The 16,532-nt window shown below is 36.6% G+C and overlaps 1 protein-coding gene across 2 annotated transcripts in view; it reads right to left on the reverse strand.

Moving 5' to 3' along the window:
- trpm6 (transient receptor potential cation channel, subfamily M, member 6) overlaps nucleotides 1-16,532 on the reverse strand; it is a 29,218-nt gene that overhangs the window by 11,147 nt on the left and 1,539 nt on the right. Inside the window, exons 1-21 of one of the 2 annotated variants that reach the window (XM_073840273.1) lie at nucleotides 15,702-15,830; nucleotides 15,187-15,251; nucleotides 14,098-14,177; nucleotides 13,926-13,964; nucleotides 13,325-13,508; nucleotides 13,009-13,222; nucleotides 12,327-12,451; nucleotides 11,087-11,258; nucleotides 10,815-10,989; nucleotides 10,057-10,180; nucleotides 8,877-8,949; nucleotides 8,703-8,803; nucleotides 7,597-7,731; nucleotides 7,459-7,512; nucleotides 6,893-7,033; nucleotides 6,659-6,769; nucleotides 6,300-6,547; nucleotides 5,641-5,869; nucleotides 4,454-4,609; nucleotides 2,490-2,591; nucleotides 2,260-2,388 (exon numbers count right to left, since the gene is read on the reverse strand). In XM_073840273.1, coding sequence (XP_073696374.1) covers nucleotides 2,260-2,388; nucleotides 2,490-2,591; nucleotides 4,454-4,609; nucleotides 5,641-5,869; nucleotides 6,300-6,547; nucleotides 6,659-6,769; nucleotides 6,893-7,033; nucleotides 7,459-7,512; nucleotides 7,597-7,731; nucleotides 8,703-8,803; nucleotides 8,877-8,949; nucleotides 10,057-10,180; nucleotides 10,815-10,989; nucleotides 11,087-11,258; nucleotides 12,327-12,451; nucleotides 13,009-13,222; nucleotides 13,325-13,508; nucleotides 13,926-13,964; nucleotides 14,098-14,177; nucleotides 15,187-15,189 — 2,595 coding nt within the window. In that variant the 5' untranslated portion in view covers nucleotides 15,190-15,251; nucleotides 15,702-15,830. Of the gene's footprint in view, nucleotides 1-2,259; nucleotides 2,389-2,489; nucleotides 2,592-4,453; nucleotides 4,610-5,640; nucleotides 5,870-6,299; nucleotides 6,548-6,658; nucleotides 6,770-6,892; nucleotides 7,034-7,458; nucleotides 7,513-7,596; nucleotides 7,732-8,702; nucleotides 8,804-8,876; nucleotides 8,950-10,056; nucleotides 10,181-10,814; nucleotides 10,990-11,086; nucleotides 11,259-12,326; nucleotides 12,452-13,008; nucleotides 13,223-13,324; nucleotides 13,509-13,925; nucleotides 13,965-14,097; nucleotides 14,178-15,186; nucleotides 15,252-15,701; nucleotides 15,831-16,532 lie in introns of those variants that run through there. The other variant, XM_073840274.1, reaches the window with a different exon arrangement.

Below are 16,532 nucleotides of genomic sequence, written 5' to 3' on the forward strand. Positions count from 1 at the left end.
GTAAGGGATAATTCACCCAAACATGAAAATTCTATCATTAATTACTCATCCTCAAGTCGTTCCAAACCTGTAATACATTCGTTCTTACCTTTGGAACACAAATTAAGATATTTTTGATGAAATCTGAGCGCTCTCTGACTATGCATAAACAGCAAGGGTCCTACCACAGTTATGGCACAGAAACATAGTAAGGACATCGTTAAAATGATCCATGTGATATCAGTGGTTCCACTGTTATTTTATGACGCTACAAGAATACTTTCCGTGTGAAAAAAACTAAAATAATGAGTTCAGTAATTCTGCAAGTCACCATCTTCTGCTATTATGGATCATTTTAACAATGTCTTTACTACGTTTCTGTGCCTTACACATGGTAGGAACCTCGCTGTCTATGCAGGGTCAGAAAGGTTTTGGTTTTCTTAAAAATATCTGAACTTGTGTTCCAAAAATGAACGGAGGATGAACGGGATAGGAATGGCACGAGGGTGAGTCATTATTGACAGAATTTCATTTTTGGTTGAACTAACCCTTTAATACTATGTCAATCAATGGCTCTCAAACAGTACAACTTGTACTGTGTACAAGAATAGGATAGCAGGTTTTTTCTAAAAGAGTACACAGTAGAGAGAAAAATGCTAAATGCAAATAATAAAATTACATTTTTCTAATAATAATAAAAAAACAATTAAAAAAAATGTATAATAAAAAAAATCAAACACTTCCCATATCTGGTTACAAATGTAACCCTGGACCACAAAACCAGTCTTAAGTAGCATGGATATATTTGTAGCAATAGCCAAAAATACATTGTATGGGTCAAAATCATTGATTTTTCTTTTATGCCAAAAATCATTAGGATATTAGGTTCATGTCCCATGAAGATATTTTGTACATTTCGTACCGTAAATTTATCAAAACTTAATTTTTGGTTAGTAATATGGATTGCTAAGACCTTAATTTGGACAATTTTAAAGGCGATTTTCTCAATATTTCCTATAATACCTCAGAATCCTGATTTTCAAATAGTTGTATCTCGGCCAAATATTGTCATATTCTAATAACCATACATCAATTGAAAGCTTATATATTTAACTTTCAGATGATGTATAAATCTTAATTTAAAAAAATTGACCCTTATGGTTTTGTGGTCCAGGGTCTCAAATATTTTGCATGAAATTGAACAGTACATTATTGTGGCACAAATTCATCAGTCTCTTGGTAAAACCTTGCTAAATTAGACATAGGAAATGGACAGAATAACTGAAGTACATTCTTGAAAATCAGGAACAAAACTTGATTTGCAAGTTAAAATAGTATGCAACCCCATAATATGTTGAAAAATATTGAAATCCTGTATATTGAAATGAGGGTTTACTAACAATGAGGATAAACATTTGGGCTGAAGATCCAAACTGTAGTTTCAGTGGAGCTTCAAAGGGCTCTACACAATTTGTGGTTAAAAAGTACATACATTTTTGTTGTTTTAAGAAAATGATTGATTGTTTCGCTAGTTAAGACCCTTAATTCTTGGCTGAGATCGGGTAGAGCCTTTTGAAGCTGCATTGAAACTGCAATTTGGACATTCAACTTGTTTGCTCCCACTGAAATCCAATAAATGGACAAAACATGGATGAGGGTGAGTAAATTATTGTCAAGTGGACTTCTTTTTTAAACAATTTTGATACTGTGTTTAATGTGAATTCTGTGTCCTTTAAACTGACTGTGAACTCCAAGTACAGCATTTGGTTTGTAAATGTAATTGTCTTTTGTTATTTTTAGGTCTAGAATCTTTTTGCGTTATAAGTAGTCAAATATGCATTGGACAGCTTTTAAAGATTATTAATATTTTGTTGCTGATTTAAAGAAAAGGACAAAAATGCTATTCAGGAGTTTTCTAACCAGAATACAATAAACAATCACTCAAGTGTACAGTTGAATTGTAGAACTCTGTTAATAATTCCCACAAATGCACTGCTTCTGGGTTCATAGATAACAGAGGATGGGGGAGTCGAATAGAGTCATTCTCATGGTCAGCTTGAGAACAGTCTAATCGGAAAGAGATAGCACCTTACTGAAGACCTTTGGAATCCAGCTTAGTAAAGATAAGACTTTTCAAAGACATACTTTATTCTTTAATTGCCCTGAACAGCTGCAGAGGGCACTGAGCCAACCATTCACAGATGAAAGCAGACACTGATGAACTCATACTGTATATTTCTTTTAACTGCTGGAGAGGGGTGTGATTTCAAGGGCACTTACCTCTCGAGCTTTTTCCACTGCCATGGTCAGGATGTAAGTTATGACCAAGCACTCCTGAATGTTGGGTTTCTCATCCAGCCTCACCAGCACAGTATAAGAAAACATCATGAGGAAACCCAAAAATGCCATCTGTGTGGACAAATCAAACCTTCAGAGATAGAAGAGACAGCTGGAGCGAGAGGGTGTGAAAGAATGAAGTAAGGTGGAGGTGGATTTAAGAGGAAACCTACTGTGTGAAACCAGAATTTGACCACTGGAGCAGTATAGAAGTCATACACCTTTCTGGTCCAGGAACAAAGACATCTGCTCCCTTTCTCCTCATCACCCTGAATCTAGAAAAAAGACCACTGTCAATGTAAATTACACACTGTGCCGTAAGAAGTCAAAGAGAGTGTAGTGTTAATACTAGGTTGGCAGCAGTGTGTCTAACTGAAAGTAGAGATGCCACAACACAACATTTTCTGAAGCATGACTAGTTTAGACATATTTTAGAATTTTTTTCAGTAACAAATGTTCACATTTAGACAGTTTGACCAATTTCCAATTCATGTCCCTGCCAGAAATCCTTGCACTGCCTTTTATGTCAAATTGACAGTAAAATACAATACAAAATACTTACAGTGCCTTGCAAAAGTATTCATAAATTGTCACGTTTTATGTTGCAGCCTTATGTTAAACTGCTTAAAAAATCAATTTTCCCACATCAATCTACTGTAATGACAAAGCAAAAAACAGATTTGTGACAACTTTGCAAATTCATTAAAATTAAAAAACAAATAATTACATCGCATAAGTATTAACGCTGTATTAATCTGAAACACAAACTTGGATTGGTGGAGTGTTGCAGTGATGTTTCTCCCTCTGTAAGTTTCTCCCATCTGCATATATGATCATTGAGCTCAACTAGAGTGACCATCAGCTTCTTGGCCACCAGTGTAATCAAGGCCCTTCTCCATCAATTGCTCAGTTTGGCCAGGAAGCCAGCTCTAGGAAGAGTCCTGGTTGTTCAAAACTTCGTTCATGATGAATAATGGAGGCTACATGCTTCTGTAAACCTTCAATGCAGCAGATATGTTTCTGAACTCTTCCCCAGATCTGTGCCATGACACATTCCTGTCTCTGAGCTCTACAGGCAGTCCTTGTTACCTCAGGGCTTGGGTTTTTGGTCTGATGTGCATTCTCAGCTGTTAAACCTTTTATTGAGAGGTATGTGCCTTTCTAAATCATACTCATTCAGATGAATTTGTCACAGGTTAACTCCACTCCAAGTGTAGTAACATCTACAAGTGACATGAATGCTCCTGAGCTATTTTCCGCTGTTAGACTTATTATTGAGAAGTATGCGCCTTTCCAAATCATACTCATTCGGATGAATTTGTCACAGGTTAACTCCATTCCAAGTGTATGATATAATCATGCATCTGTTATTTGTCTGACAGTTGATCTTGTAATAATATCTACAAGTGATATGAATGCTCCTGAGCTAAATTTCAAGTGTCCCAGAATAGGCTATAAATACTAGAATCATTTCAGTTTTTATTTCTAATAAATTTGCAAAGGTGTTACAAAGCTGTTTTGTGCTTTTTCATTGTGGTGCATGAAGGATTGATGTGGACAAAGGGTAATTTAAAGCAGTTTAATATAAGGATGCAACATAAAAAAAAATGAATACATATAAAGTGAATACTTCCACAAGGCACTGTATATACTTGGATAAATATGTAAAAATACATATAAAATATATAAAACTTACATATAACACTATATATTACATTTCTCAGCGGAACACAATACTTTTGCATTAGAATGCAAATGTTTTGTAAGCGAGCAGACAATTTCTTGGGGGAAGAGCAATGATTTTTTGAGAGGAAGCAAAGTTTCTCTGATGACTGCAATACTTTTCCAAGATATCACACTAGCATTTTTCCTCCCATCACCATGTTGTCTTAGGGGCTCCACTGATATCTATCTATTGTAGCAAGCCTTTTCTTCAAAATGATATTTACTCTAGTTCATAAAGTGTGACCAGTGTAGTTTAATTTACAAACAAATTACTCAAAAAGAGTGGTCAGTTTGAATCAGTCTAACAAACTGAATTGGCTCACGTGCTACAAAAAAAACATAATTGGTGTATAGTGTGTTTGCAGGACCTGAATACATGTTATATTGTGTAGTGTCTGTCTAAATTCCTTACTGCATTTGTTGTCCCTTCTTGCTCTGATGCCCCAGGGCTTCCTGGGTCCCAACCAAACTGCAAGGCTTCCTGGGGCTGAGGAACATGCGACATCTCTGCCTGACTCTTGAACTCTAGCTTCTGAATGGCCACAGGCATCAGGATACTGGCAATGATCTGGGGAAGAAAGGATGCGGTTTTGGACAACAGCCATTAAAAAAAAACACAGATCTGGGTCAGAATTCACAAATGTGCTGTTAAAATTTACATTTCAAGAGAAAGAAATTGAAAATTATTAAATATTTGACACATGGCTGTCAGCTTCACAAATATGTTTGAAATGTAAGATATCTGTATCACTTCCGTTTTGCTTATGTAAAAAGTTGACGCATGGTTCTTTTCTTATTTTTGCTTCTTTGTTGTGTAGCTACAGCAAAGAAGAACAAAGAATTTCTGCAGTGAAAGATGAGGATGGGATCAAAACATGTTGCAGGTTAGACTTAAAGGGACGGCTCACCCAAAAATTGTCCATCTTCGGAACACAAATAAAGATGTTTTTGATGAAATCCAAGAGCTTTCATACTGGGCCTTGAATGTGTCAGTTGCGATGTTGTCTATGCAGGGTCAGAAAGCTCTTGGAATTTATCAAAAATACCTTCATTTTTGTTCTGAAGATGAACAAAGGTCTTGTTCGAGTTTGAGGTTGAGTTTGGAATGACATGAGGGTGAGTAATTAATGACAGAATTTTCATTTTTAGGTAAACTATCCCTTTAAACCTGTATTTTCATGTAAGCACCAGTCCAACATGCCTGGATGCAATGAATGCTAATAATAGCAAACATAAGCAATTTATGCATTCACATTTTAGAAATATGATTTTATTTCTGATCAAACAAGTCTGTAATGTAGCTTACAAAATAGTAATGTTTATCATTCAACAACACTTTAAATACTAAACCTTTAAAAACGCATCTAAATTCAAGGGATAATTACCCTTTCTGCAGCTTTTTAAATGCAGAAAGTAAATGACAACAAATTTAAAATACCAATAATAATTAAAATTACAGTAAAATTAAAAGATTACCAATGATTATTAAAATACCAAAACTAATTAAAAGAGTAGTTCATATTAGCTGTTATGTAGAAGATGAATTTTACGAAAGTTACACTGTTTAACACAATCATCAAGCATCTCAATTCAACACACCTTGAACCAGGAGTTTTTTCTCATGTTGAGCCGGCCCATCCACAAGTCTGTGAGGAGCATCTGAGTGCAGTTATGAGCCACAAAAGTCCTAAGTCTTGAGGAAACAGCCATTTGCAGACAGGTGAAGTTACTCCAGTCCTTCATCTCCCAGGTCAACATCTTCATTGCCATGCGCTCGTTCTTTTTAAAAGCCTGATCCAAGAGATCCACAGCCAACTGTCCAAACTCTCTAAAATACAATCACATTGCATTGTTTAAACAACTTCTTTTTTTATATCAGGGATTTTGGTTTATTTGAGATTTGGTTACTTCTAAGCCAATCTAGTCTCCATTAAGACGTTTAGCACATTAAGTTAATATGTGACCTTGGAGCACAAAACCAGTCATACGGGTCAATTTTTTAAAATTAAGATTTATACATCATCTGAAAGCTTGTTAGGATAGGACAATATTTGGCAGAGACTAAGATCTGAGGGTGCAAAAAATTTTTTGATATATTAATAGGAAATTGACAAAATATCTTTACTTAATATCCTAATGATTTTTGGGATAAAAGAAAAAAACATATTGCTACAAATATACCCATACTACTTAAGTCTGGTTTTGTGGTCCAGGATCACATATTACAAGCTTCAGAATGAGGAAAAACACAAACTGACAAAGAGTTTTTTTTCAGCTCCTCAGCCATGGAGTCACCCATATTGCTTTCCTTAGCTTCCACTGCCATAACACGGTAAAGCTTGCAGGCCACAACCGCCCTGGCCATGGCCTGCTCTCCATGCTGCCACAGGAACATCGCCATCTCTTGCCGATGCTTGAGCACTGCCCACACAAACAGGTCGTTAAAAGTGCATACAAACTCGGGGCTCGGGGTTGACTTCACGTCCTGAGGCGCTACCGCACCCTCCTGCAAAGACACAATTCTGGGTGTTTTTAATAAATGGAATGATTCTGAATACTTTCGTAAGCATATGACTCATTGTTGCGGTTGTGAACAGAATAGAGATGTTGAAAGAACCTGGTGTCTGCATGGCTGAGCAGTTCTGTGGAAATGGGAGCGAGATGAGGAGGTCTCTGGAGTTGCTTTCCTGGCCTTGCTGAAGGGGCTGGATGTCTCCTTAGCACCCTCCTATCCCAGAAGGAAAAAGCTCATTAAATTTAAGTTCAATAATGTCTAGGAGAAATGGAAACTCACTTTGAAAATACAGAAATGCATGAATTATTATCTAAATGAATCAGAAAGTAAGCAGACCTTAGTTGGGTTATAGAACCGACTGTACATGGCTCTGAAGCTCTTGCGAGTATATGAGCTTCGATAAGCTCCACCAATCAGATATTCAATCACCATTCCAATGTCAATTAAAGATATCCTATAAGCAGCAGGTAGACGAGTCTACAGAAAACAGAAAATGCTTATGAAAACACTTTTTCAGGTCTTAATGGATTGACAAAAATAAAAATTCTCTCATTAATCATGTCACATGGACAATTTTAATAATGTCCTTACTACCTTTCTGGACCTTGAACGTGTCAATTCCACGGCTGTCTATGCTGGATCAGAAAGCTCTCGGATTTTAGCAAAAATATCTTAATTTATGTTCCGAAGATGAACAAAGGTCTCACGGGTTTGGAATGACATATGTAATTAATGACATAATTTTCATTTTTTGGTAAACTATTTCTTTAATATTGTCTTTTTGTTTAATGCATATTGAAATTATTTCTCACAAAAATTTAAACAATAATTGTCTGACTCCCTGCTGGCAACCCCACACAGTGAAGAATAGAAATAACTTCAAGCTTGTACTTCATACACACCTGTTTGGCATCCTCAATGATGTGTCGCAGGAAATGATCTGAGGAGCCTTTATGCTACAAAATACAAATTTGTCATATGAAAGATCACAGATATTCAACTGAGACAAAACCTTCATGCAAGTTGTAAATGGGCATTACTATGTTGTAGAGCTGTTCCAGGCGAGAGATGGTCAAGAAGTGGCTCATGGTCATGCCGTTCTCAATCAGCAGCTTGACAAAACTGACACGATCCATTATCAATGCATCCAACATGGTTTGCTCCAGAGATCCCACCTACCAAATCCAGCAATATATTATACACATCTGTTCTAACCCATTAATGCCTTAAGAGATCACCCAAAAATAAAAAATTCTGCATGATTTACTCACTCTCAAGCCATACTAGGTGTATATGATTTCCTTCTTTCAGACGAAATCAATCAGAGTTATATTAAAAAATGTCCTGGCTCTTCCAAGCTTTATAAATGGCAGTGAACTGGTGTTGAGATTTTGAAGTCCAATAAAGTGCATCCATCCATCATAAAAAGGACTCCACACAGCTCCAAGGGGTTAATAAAGGTCTTCTGAAGAGAATTGATGCATTTGTGTAAGAAAGATATCCATATTCAGAACTATATACTTAATCTTGTGCTTTTTATAAGAGAGTGATGTAGGACGAAGACGTAGCGTAATCTCCAGTGAGAAGTGACAGAAGCGGAAGAGCAGTGGAGAGAGCAAAAGAAAACACTTTTCATTAATCTGAAGTACAAAAGAGGATTCGTGAAGAAAAATGTCACAGGATTTTGATATAAGCCAAGAGGAGTGGTTTTCCTTTGCTGTAAACAAAATTTGGTGCTCACAAGCCTAGCATATTCTCACCGAAGCTTACACTACGCCTACGTCATTGGCCAGAACGCCACTCTCGTGTACATACATATGTTACAGATACAAATCTAGAGATTTTGATTCATAAAATTTTAAATATGAGGATTTTTCATACATTAATGCATAGATTCGCTTCAGAAGGCCTTGACCCCCTGGAGCCGTGTGGAGTACTTTTTATGATGGATGGACTTCAAAATCTTAACACCCATTCACTGCCATTAAAGACCGGAAGAGACAGAATATTTTTTAATACAACCCCGATTGTATTTGTCTGAAAGAAGGTCATACACACCTAGGATGGCTTGAGGGTGAATAAATCATGGGGTACTTTTCATTTTTGGGTGAACTATCCCTTTAATCCTGGTTGCAAAATCACGTACCTGCCATTGTTGTCCATACACCAGAATGTTGTCCTTTGCTACATCAGCTCTGTCCCAGGCCAACGTGATATTTAGCTGCTCCTCAGGGGAAGCTCTGGTACCTGTATTTTCATTTTTTGGGTGAACAACCCCATTAATCCAACATTTAATTAATATGATAACAATATTGCATACCTCTCAGTGATGTAGTCAGGATAGCAACATCTGCCTCTTGAAAGTCATCAGATTCAGAGTCAAAAATGGAGATCTAAAATAAAAAGTCGTCAAAGTATGACCTCATTAAAAACATCAGTCCATAAAGAGAAACGCATTTTAACCAACACAGATGGCCAGCATTAAAACAGATTTACTAGTAACTAGTGGCACTGCTGTTGTGTCATGTTCAATATAGCCAGCAGTTATTTATTTTGTTTGGTATTAGTATGAAACCACCAGCATCACATGCCAATATATAAATGCATGTAACTCTATAAGACACCCAGAGGAGATGTTCTTCTCTTAACATGCCTTTGGCATTTCGTCTTCACATGAGTGATTCATACCCAATCAAAGAATCTGTGCGCCTGGGGACCAAATTAATCCCTTCTACTCGATTAATATGGAAATACGTTTCATGCGCCATCATTCCAATTATTCTGTTCTCTCTCAATTTAGAAGCTCAGAGATGTGGGATGGGTGTGGTAAACTACAACATTCCGTTTGATGGAGGCTTAGCATCAGAGCTTTCGGCGTAGTGACAGAGACCGATACACAGCAAGCATCTTATCACACAAAACAACCAGTGTTTACCGCCAAGTAGGAGGAGAGAGGAAGAAGAGAGAAGAAGACGAAACAGCCAGAGAAATGCAGAAGGGGATTTGAAAATGTTGCACTAGGTTCACAGCTTAGAGGACAAGAACTTTGCTGATGAGTGAGAAGTTCAAGATTAGGACTGAACGGTATTTCCTGAACTGATGATTAGAATCTGCAAACTGATCTGTATCTCCTGTAACCATGAGAGTGGAAAAGGTCTAATAGTTTTCATTTTAGTTTCAGTTTTAGTTAGCTACAATAACCCTGGTGATAATTTGTCATCATCGATCCAGAAAATGTACAATTGGTCATAATATTGGGGCCGAGATATGAATTTTAGTACATGGCTAGGCACCAAAAATCAAATAAAACTATTTTAATATTTATTTTTGTTTGTGGAGTGATACAAGAGACATGAAACTAGCAGAGCTATGTAGGAAGCGAGTTGTTTGGGACAATGGTCAATGACACTGTTTAGTGGCCATTATGCAAAAATGTACCATAATCGGCCAATTAGGGTCAAGTGTTTCAATCAGATGTAAAATAATGGTATTTAACTTACAAGCTCTCTATGTTCCATGCATTCCATGAGTATGCTGAGAAGTTCAGAGGCCTCTGGTCTTTCCACATTAAACATTTCCTGGATCCTCAGCAGGACATCCTCCTTAATATCTGAATCCAACTTTCTGTGAGAATTATACACAAACATACACCAAAAAAATGGTCAAAATATTTAATATAATAGCACCCAAACATTATTTAAAGGGATAGGTAACCAAAAAATAAAAATTCTTTCTTTAATTACTCTTCCTCATGTTGTTTCACAAGACCTTTGTTCATCTTCAGAACACAAATTAAGATATTTCTGATGAAACCCAAAAGCTTTCTGACCCTCCATAAACAGCAACGGTACTACCATGTTCAAGGCCCAGAAAGGTAGTAAGGATATTGTTAAAATAGTCCATGTGACGTCAGTGGCTCAAGCATAATTTTATGAAGCTACAAGAATACTTTTTGTCAGCAAAGAATAATAAAATAACAACTTTATTCAACAATTTCTCGTAGCCTCATAAAATTGCATTTGGTTTTGAACCACTGATGTCACTATTTAATGATGTCCTTACTACCTTTCTGGGCCTTAAGCTTGATAGTAGCTCTCGGATTTCATCAAAATATATAAAAATATAAATAAATTTTTTGTTCCGAAGATGGAAGGTCTTACAGGTTTGGAACGACATGAGGGTGAGTAATTAATGATAGGATTTTCATTTTTGGGGTGAACTATCTCTTTAAATTCACACACATGTATGTGAGACATACCTGTCTACAGCTGTTTGTTTGTGTATTAAAGCCAGCAGGTCTGCAGCTCTGCCTGTCCCCTCAAACACCAGCACAGGCACAGGAGAACTTCTGCGCACATACTCCAGAACCACTGAGAGGATGGCAGGACCCCCTTCTACTACAACACACACTAAAGGCACATGCTGAGGCAGCCCTGAAATCAATACACACAAATATATACATCAGTCATGTACATATCATTTAACTAAAAAATATCTGACATACAGTATACACAAGCAGAAAACACTTACTAGGGTGGATCTTCTGAAAGTGTATATGTCTTTCCAGTCTCTTCCTCAGGTCTATTTGACAACCTGATTTACCCATAGTCCCATCATCAACTAACAGGAAGTGTGAATGCATGCCGTTCAGACTGGCACGTTTACTCAGAGGGTTACCCAATGCCTGGTAGTGTCTCAAAACCTAGGACAATAAAGCCTAACATCAGTATAGTTGAACCAAAACAAAATATATATAGTGGTGGCCAAAATTATTAGAACGCTAGTATTTTCACCAGCTAAAAATGGTTTTAAGTCAGTTATTTCTAACTTTCACTGTAGTGTGTCAGTAGGGAATGTTAGTTTACATTTCCAAATTTATTTTGCCATTAATTGTAATAATCCAGTTAGATTTTTGTTTGCACACAGAGTCTGACAACAGCCAGTGCTCCACACAGAGATCGGATCTCATCATCATCCAGTCTGTCTGGAATGACATGAAGAAACAGAGCAAACTGAGACAGACTAAATCCGGAAGAACTGTGGCAACATCTCCAAGATGCTTCAAGAAACCTACCTGAAAAACTATGTGCAAGTGCACCTAGAGCAAAAGCTGCTTTAAATGCAAAGGATGGTTACACCAAATGCTGATTTAATTTAATTAATAGAAGTTAATTAATAAAGAAAATCTATTTAAGACATTATTTCTGACAGAATCCTCATTTTACAGATTTTTACACAAGTGCCTAAAACTTTTAACAGTACTTTTTTGCAGGTAGGTTTCTTAAAGTAGCTTGGAGATGTTGATGTTTAGTCTGTCTCAGGTTGTTCTGTTTCTTCATGTCATTCCAGACAGACTGGATGATGATGAGACCAGATCTCCATGTGGAGCACTAACTGTTGACTGTTGTGCAAACAAAAATCTCATTGTATCATTACAATTAATGGCAAAAACAAATGTTTGGGAACGTGAACTGATATTTTCTAATAACACACTACAGAAAAAGACAGAAATAACTGACTTAAAACCATTTTTTAGCTGGTGAAAATACTAGCGTTCTAATAATTTTGGCCACCACTGCATGACAATTATCAAAATGTCAATGTAAAAAATTTAATTAGCTGTGGCCCAGAATGCAAAAAATCTTAAATGTATTACTTGTTTTACACTTCTCAAAACTTTTATTTCAGGTTTAAATGATTTTGGATCCCTCTCAACTCATTGTACATAGCAATATAATTCAATAATGAAGTGTAGAAACACAAAACTTACATCTCGACCAATAAGGTCACTGTTGTTCTCAATAATCCCCCAGGGTGTGATCCCCACAACATTTCTCTTTCTGTGGTCATGTGACCCATACACTTTTACAGCATCACCAACATACTTAGACACACCTGAAAGCAAGGACAAATAAGGTCAAGTGTTGTTACTGTTAACTAAAACTATTAAAATTGTTTTTGATAATTGAAATATAAAGCTAACGTAAAATAAAATATAAATATAAGACAAAAAAGTGGCAACTTAAAGGGATAGTTCACCCAAAAATGAAAATTCTGTCATTAAATACTCACCCTCATGCCGTTCCAAACCTGTAAAACCTTTGTTCATCATCGGACCCATGGCAGTACCCTTGCTGTCTATAGAGGGTCAGAAAGCTCTTAGATTTAATCTAAAATATCTTAATTTGTGTTCCGAAGATGAACGAAATTCCTTGGAACGACATGAGGGTGAGTAATTAATAACAGAAATTTCATTTTTGAGTGAACCATTCCTTTAAGATACTTAAACTTATTTAAAACAATAAGTATATAAATAATATTACAATAAAAGTGATAAGGTCATATATATATATATATGAAAAAAAATATTATGTACTGTGCTTCACTACAAAACAGTGTAATAGCAAAAACAAAGACATTTAAAGTCCATATATCGAGCCACAAAAACAAACCCGTATTGATCCCGTCAGTCAGAATCCACGCTCCAGTGCTCTCTGCAGCTGTGACGAGCCCTGTGCTAAAAGCCTGGCACACCCGTGGAGACAAAGGGAAGTTATCTGTCCCTCCATGCACTGAGATCACCAACTTGGGCATTTCCATGTGCCATTCTCTTAGCATCAGTTGGATCAGGAGCTCTGATGAAGTCTCACTGGAAAGACGCACATACTGCAGAGAAAATAGCACTTAACTGTATCTATATTACAAATGCACTGTTAATAGGCATAAACATATCTGCATGATAGGCTTTCCCTCTTTCTATGCACTAACCTTGGCACGACATGTGCGCTTTGTGCTGCCCTGGAAGTCCAGCGATCCGAAAGCATCAGTGGGGCTGACGCTGGTGTGCCGTAGAAATGACCACTCCTCCTCAGCAGAGTCAGGACCAGGGTCATTTCCCAGCAAGCCAGAGTAAGGACCCACATGCTCTGCGATCAGCCTCCCACAACAACATCTGGAGAAAGAGATGAGCCAAGAATAAGAAAATAAGAGAGATAAAGGTATGGAAATTTGTTTCAATTACAGAATAAAAAAACAACAACAATTTTTTAGTCACAATTTAGACTCTGTTTCTATATAATGGAAATAGGCTTCCATGTAAAGGACACCAATTCAAGACTATTGACATTTTGTAGGCTCCCTAAAGCGAACTTTCATGATATTCGCTATTACTTGATAAGGAATTAAACATTATTTTATAGAGAATCACACTTACAAAGAGCGACACTGATAGACATCTATACACTAGAAAACATTTAATTATTTAATAGACAATCAAATTCCCTGATACGTACAAAAATAATTAAAACGGGAAAACATTTTCATAGAAATAAATAAAGGATGAATGTACTGATGATCAAAAAAATAATACCTTACTAAGCTTTGGCACACTTGGCACACTGGATAACACCTGCAAAACAGAAGAAGCTGCAGTTCATATGGGTCCTTTGAGACAAAATGAGTAATCTCAACACCTGATAAACTCAAATTATCATTGCTAAAAGATAATATGCAGATATGACAACCAAGTCTATTAAGCACACCTGTGATGATCACGTGAGGCTGGCAGAAATTTGACACATTCTCTCTTGCAAAAAGTGGCCTGGATCCAAGTGCGTCTAGACTGAAGGGAAAACAGTTGTGTAAGGTTTGTTATACTATAGGCCTACTATTATGAGCCACGTTAATCAATGAATTAGAAGCATTATTATTGTTAATTAAAAATAAGTCATTTTTGTTATGAAATTAAATGAAATAAAACCAAAATAAAATAAAATATAAATATTAGAATTAGTAATAAAAATGACAAAAAAAAAAACAACAAATTAAATTAAAGTCAACTAACAAATTAAAACTGAAACTATGAAATTAACTCATGTTATATATAAAAAATAAAAGTATATAAATAATGTAAAAATAACAGATGTGGTCATAATTACCACATACATAAACTCAAAATTCTGCATAAAGACATAATGCTTAATAAATGGAAAAATAAGTTATGCCTACTTTGACCCACTTTAGCTCCTAGTATCAATGTATACTGGTATAATTGCTGTGTAAATATGTGCATATATGACACAGAGCAGCATTAAACAGTCTGTAAAGACACCTAAATAGAAGCCACTTCAGAAGCGCCTCTGTGCCACCTTTGCAGTGCAAGTTTGGCATTTTATTGTTTTACTTTTTTTTAACAGATACAGCCATACACTTATATATACTGTCTGTGTGTGTGTGTGTGTGTGTGTGTGTGTGTGTGTGTGTGTGTGTACCTGGTATTCATCACGTTGTGGGGACCAAATGTCCCCACAAGGATAGGAATACCAGTAGATTTTGACCTTGTGGGGACATTTCTGAGGTCCCCATGAGGAAACAGGCTTATAAATCATGCACAATGAGTAAAAGTATGCACAATCTCCTGTGAGGGCTAGGTTTAGGTGTAGGGTAGGTGTAGGGCAATAGAAAGTACGGTTTGTACAGTATAAAAACCATTACGCCTATGGAATGTCCCCATAAAACATGTAAACCCAACATGTGTGTGTGTGTGTGTGTGTGTGTGTGTGTGTGTGTGTGTGTGTGTGTGTGTGTGTGTGTGTGTGTGTGTGTGTGTGTGTGTGTGTAATGCAACATACCATTTCTCCTCAAATCAAACAGCTGAGTGAGTCAGTCATGGATACTTTCACATAGTCATTTCAGCCTAGCAGATTTTCCCCAGACAAAAAAAAAAACAATGCATTAGAGTGAGGTGGAAAATTACGTGTATACATCCTTTTCCGGGAATTATTTGGTGAAATTACAAGACAGATGAGAAATCCCTAACTCAAAATACCGCCATCTAGCCAAAGAAACAAATAAAAGGGTGGAGGGCGTCTTCATCCAAAACAGAGCCTGAAACAGTACTTTCACTTACTACCTGAAGAGCCACTTCTGTTCAGAAATACATTAGTGCATTTAAACGAAAAGAGGTCGAAAACTCCTAACTACGTATGCAAAACAGCAGTCCTGTGTGGAATGGGGAATGAGATATAACCGAGACTCAAACACAAGTTTTAACATGTCTTGGAGTAATGCCCTGTAGGATACAACTTTTTGATACAACTATTAAATTAGATAACATACGCTATGCTCTACATAGCTGTTTGTTTACCTGTGTAAAAGCGTTGTTTTCCCAGTCATGTTTTCCATAAATTGAGCGGATTCTTATTCCAGCATTAAACGTGCATAAGTGAAGAGATGCAATCTGCTAGGAAGTGGGTGGTCTTTACCACGGGCTGTAAAGTGTCGAGTGTGGACACGCAACTGGAACTTTAACTGCGAACTTGTGTTTCGTTCTGGGAAGCTAGTGCTCATTCAAGAGAGACCAATAGCAGTTGCATAACAAATGTAACTTCATTCTTCACATTCTTCCTGTATTCATGTCGAAATGTTTCTCAAATGCTACAAAATTAAAGTATTCTCGCTTAAAGTGTTATATGACAGCATTGGCTTTAAAAGCAGCGAAGCGAAAAGGGAAAATAATGTTCGTGAATGACTAACTAAATGAGCGCGGGCTGTTGAAGTTAGTTAAGGAGGAACGCAAATAATGCGCTAGCCAGACCTCAATCACGAGATCCCATCTTTACAAACAGTGTTTAGTTATGAAAATGTTAGTTTGTGTGTGCATAATCATGCAAACAGCAGTTATTGGGTTTATATGTACATAAGCTTACGATTACTCGCATTTAAGATAATACTATAACTAGTAATATAATTTGTTATCACCAGTTCGTGCAATTTAGATGCATTACTTGCATGTACAATAAATTGTTTCCCACTGGTATAGCGCCTCCTTCTGTTAACAACCTTATTCTGTTAATAACTTGCATGCTTCCGAGAGGAACATTAAGTTTACTGACAATTAAATGTAGTTAATCTTATCTAATATCGTATGAAATATGATTGGCTGATGGCTGCCATTATTTTTAAATATGTTGTTGTC

The sequence above is a fragment of the Garra rufa genome, chromosome 5 (assembly GCF_049309525.1).
Source record: "Garra rufa chromosome 5, GarRuf1.0, whole genome shotgun sequence".
NCBI classification, from domain to species: domain Eukaryota; kingdom Metazoa; phylum Chordata; class Actinopteri; order Cypriniformes; family Cyprinidae; genus Garra; species Garra rufa.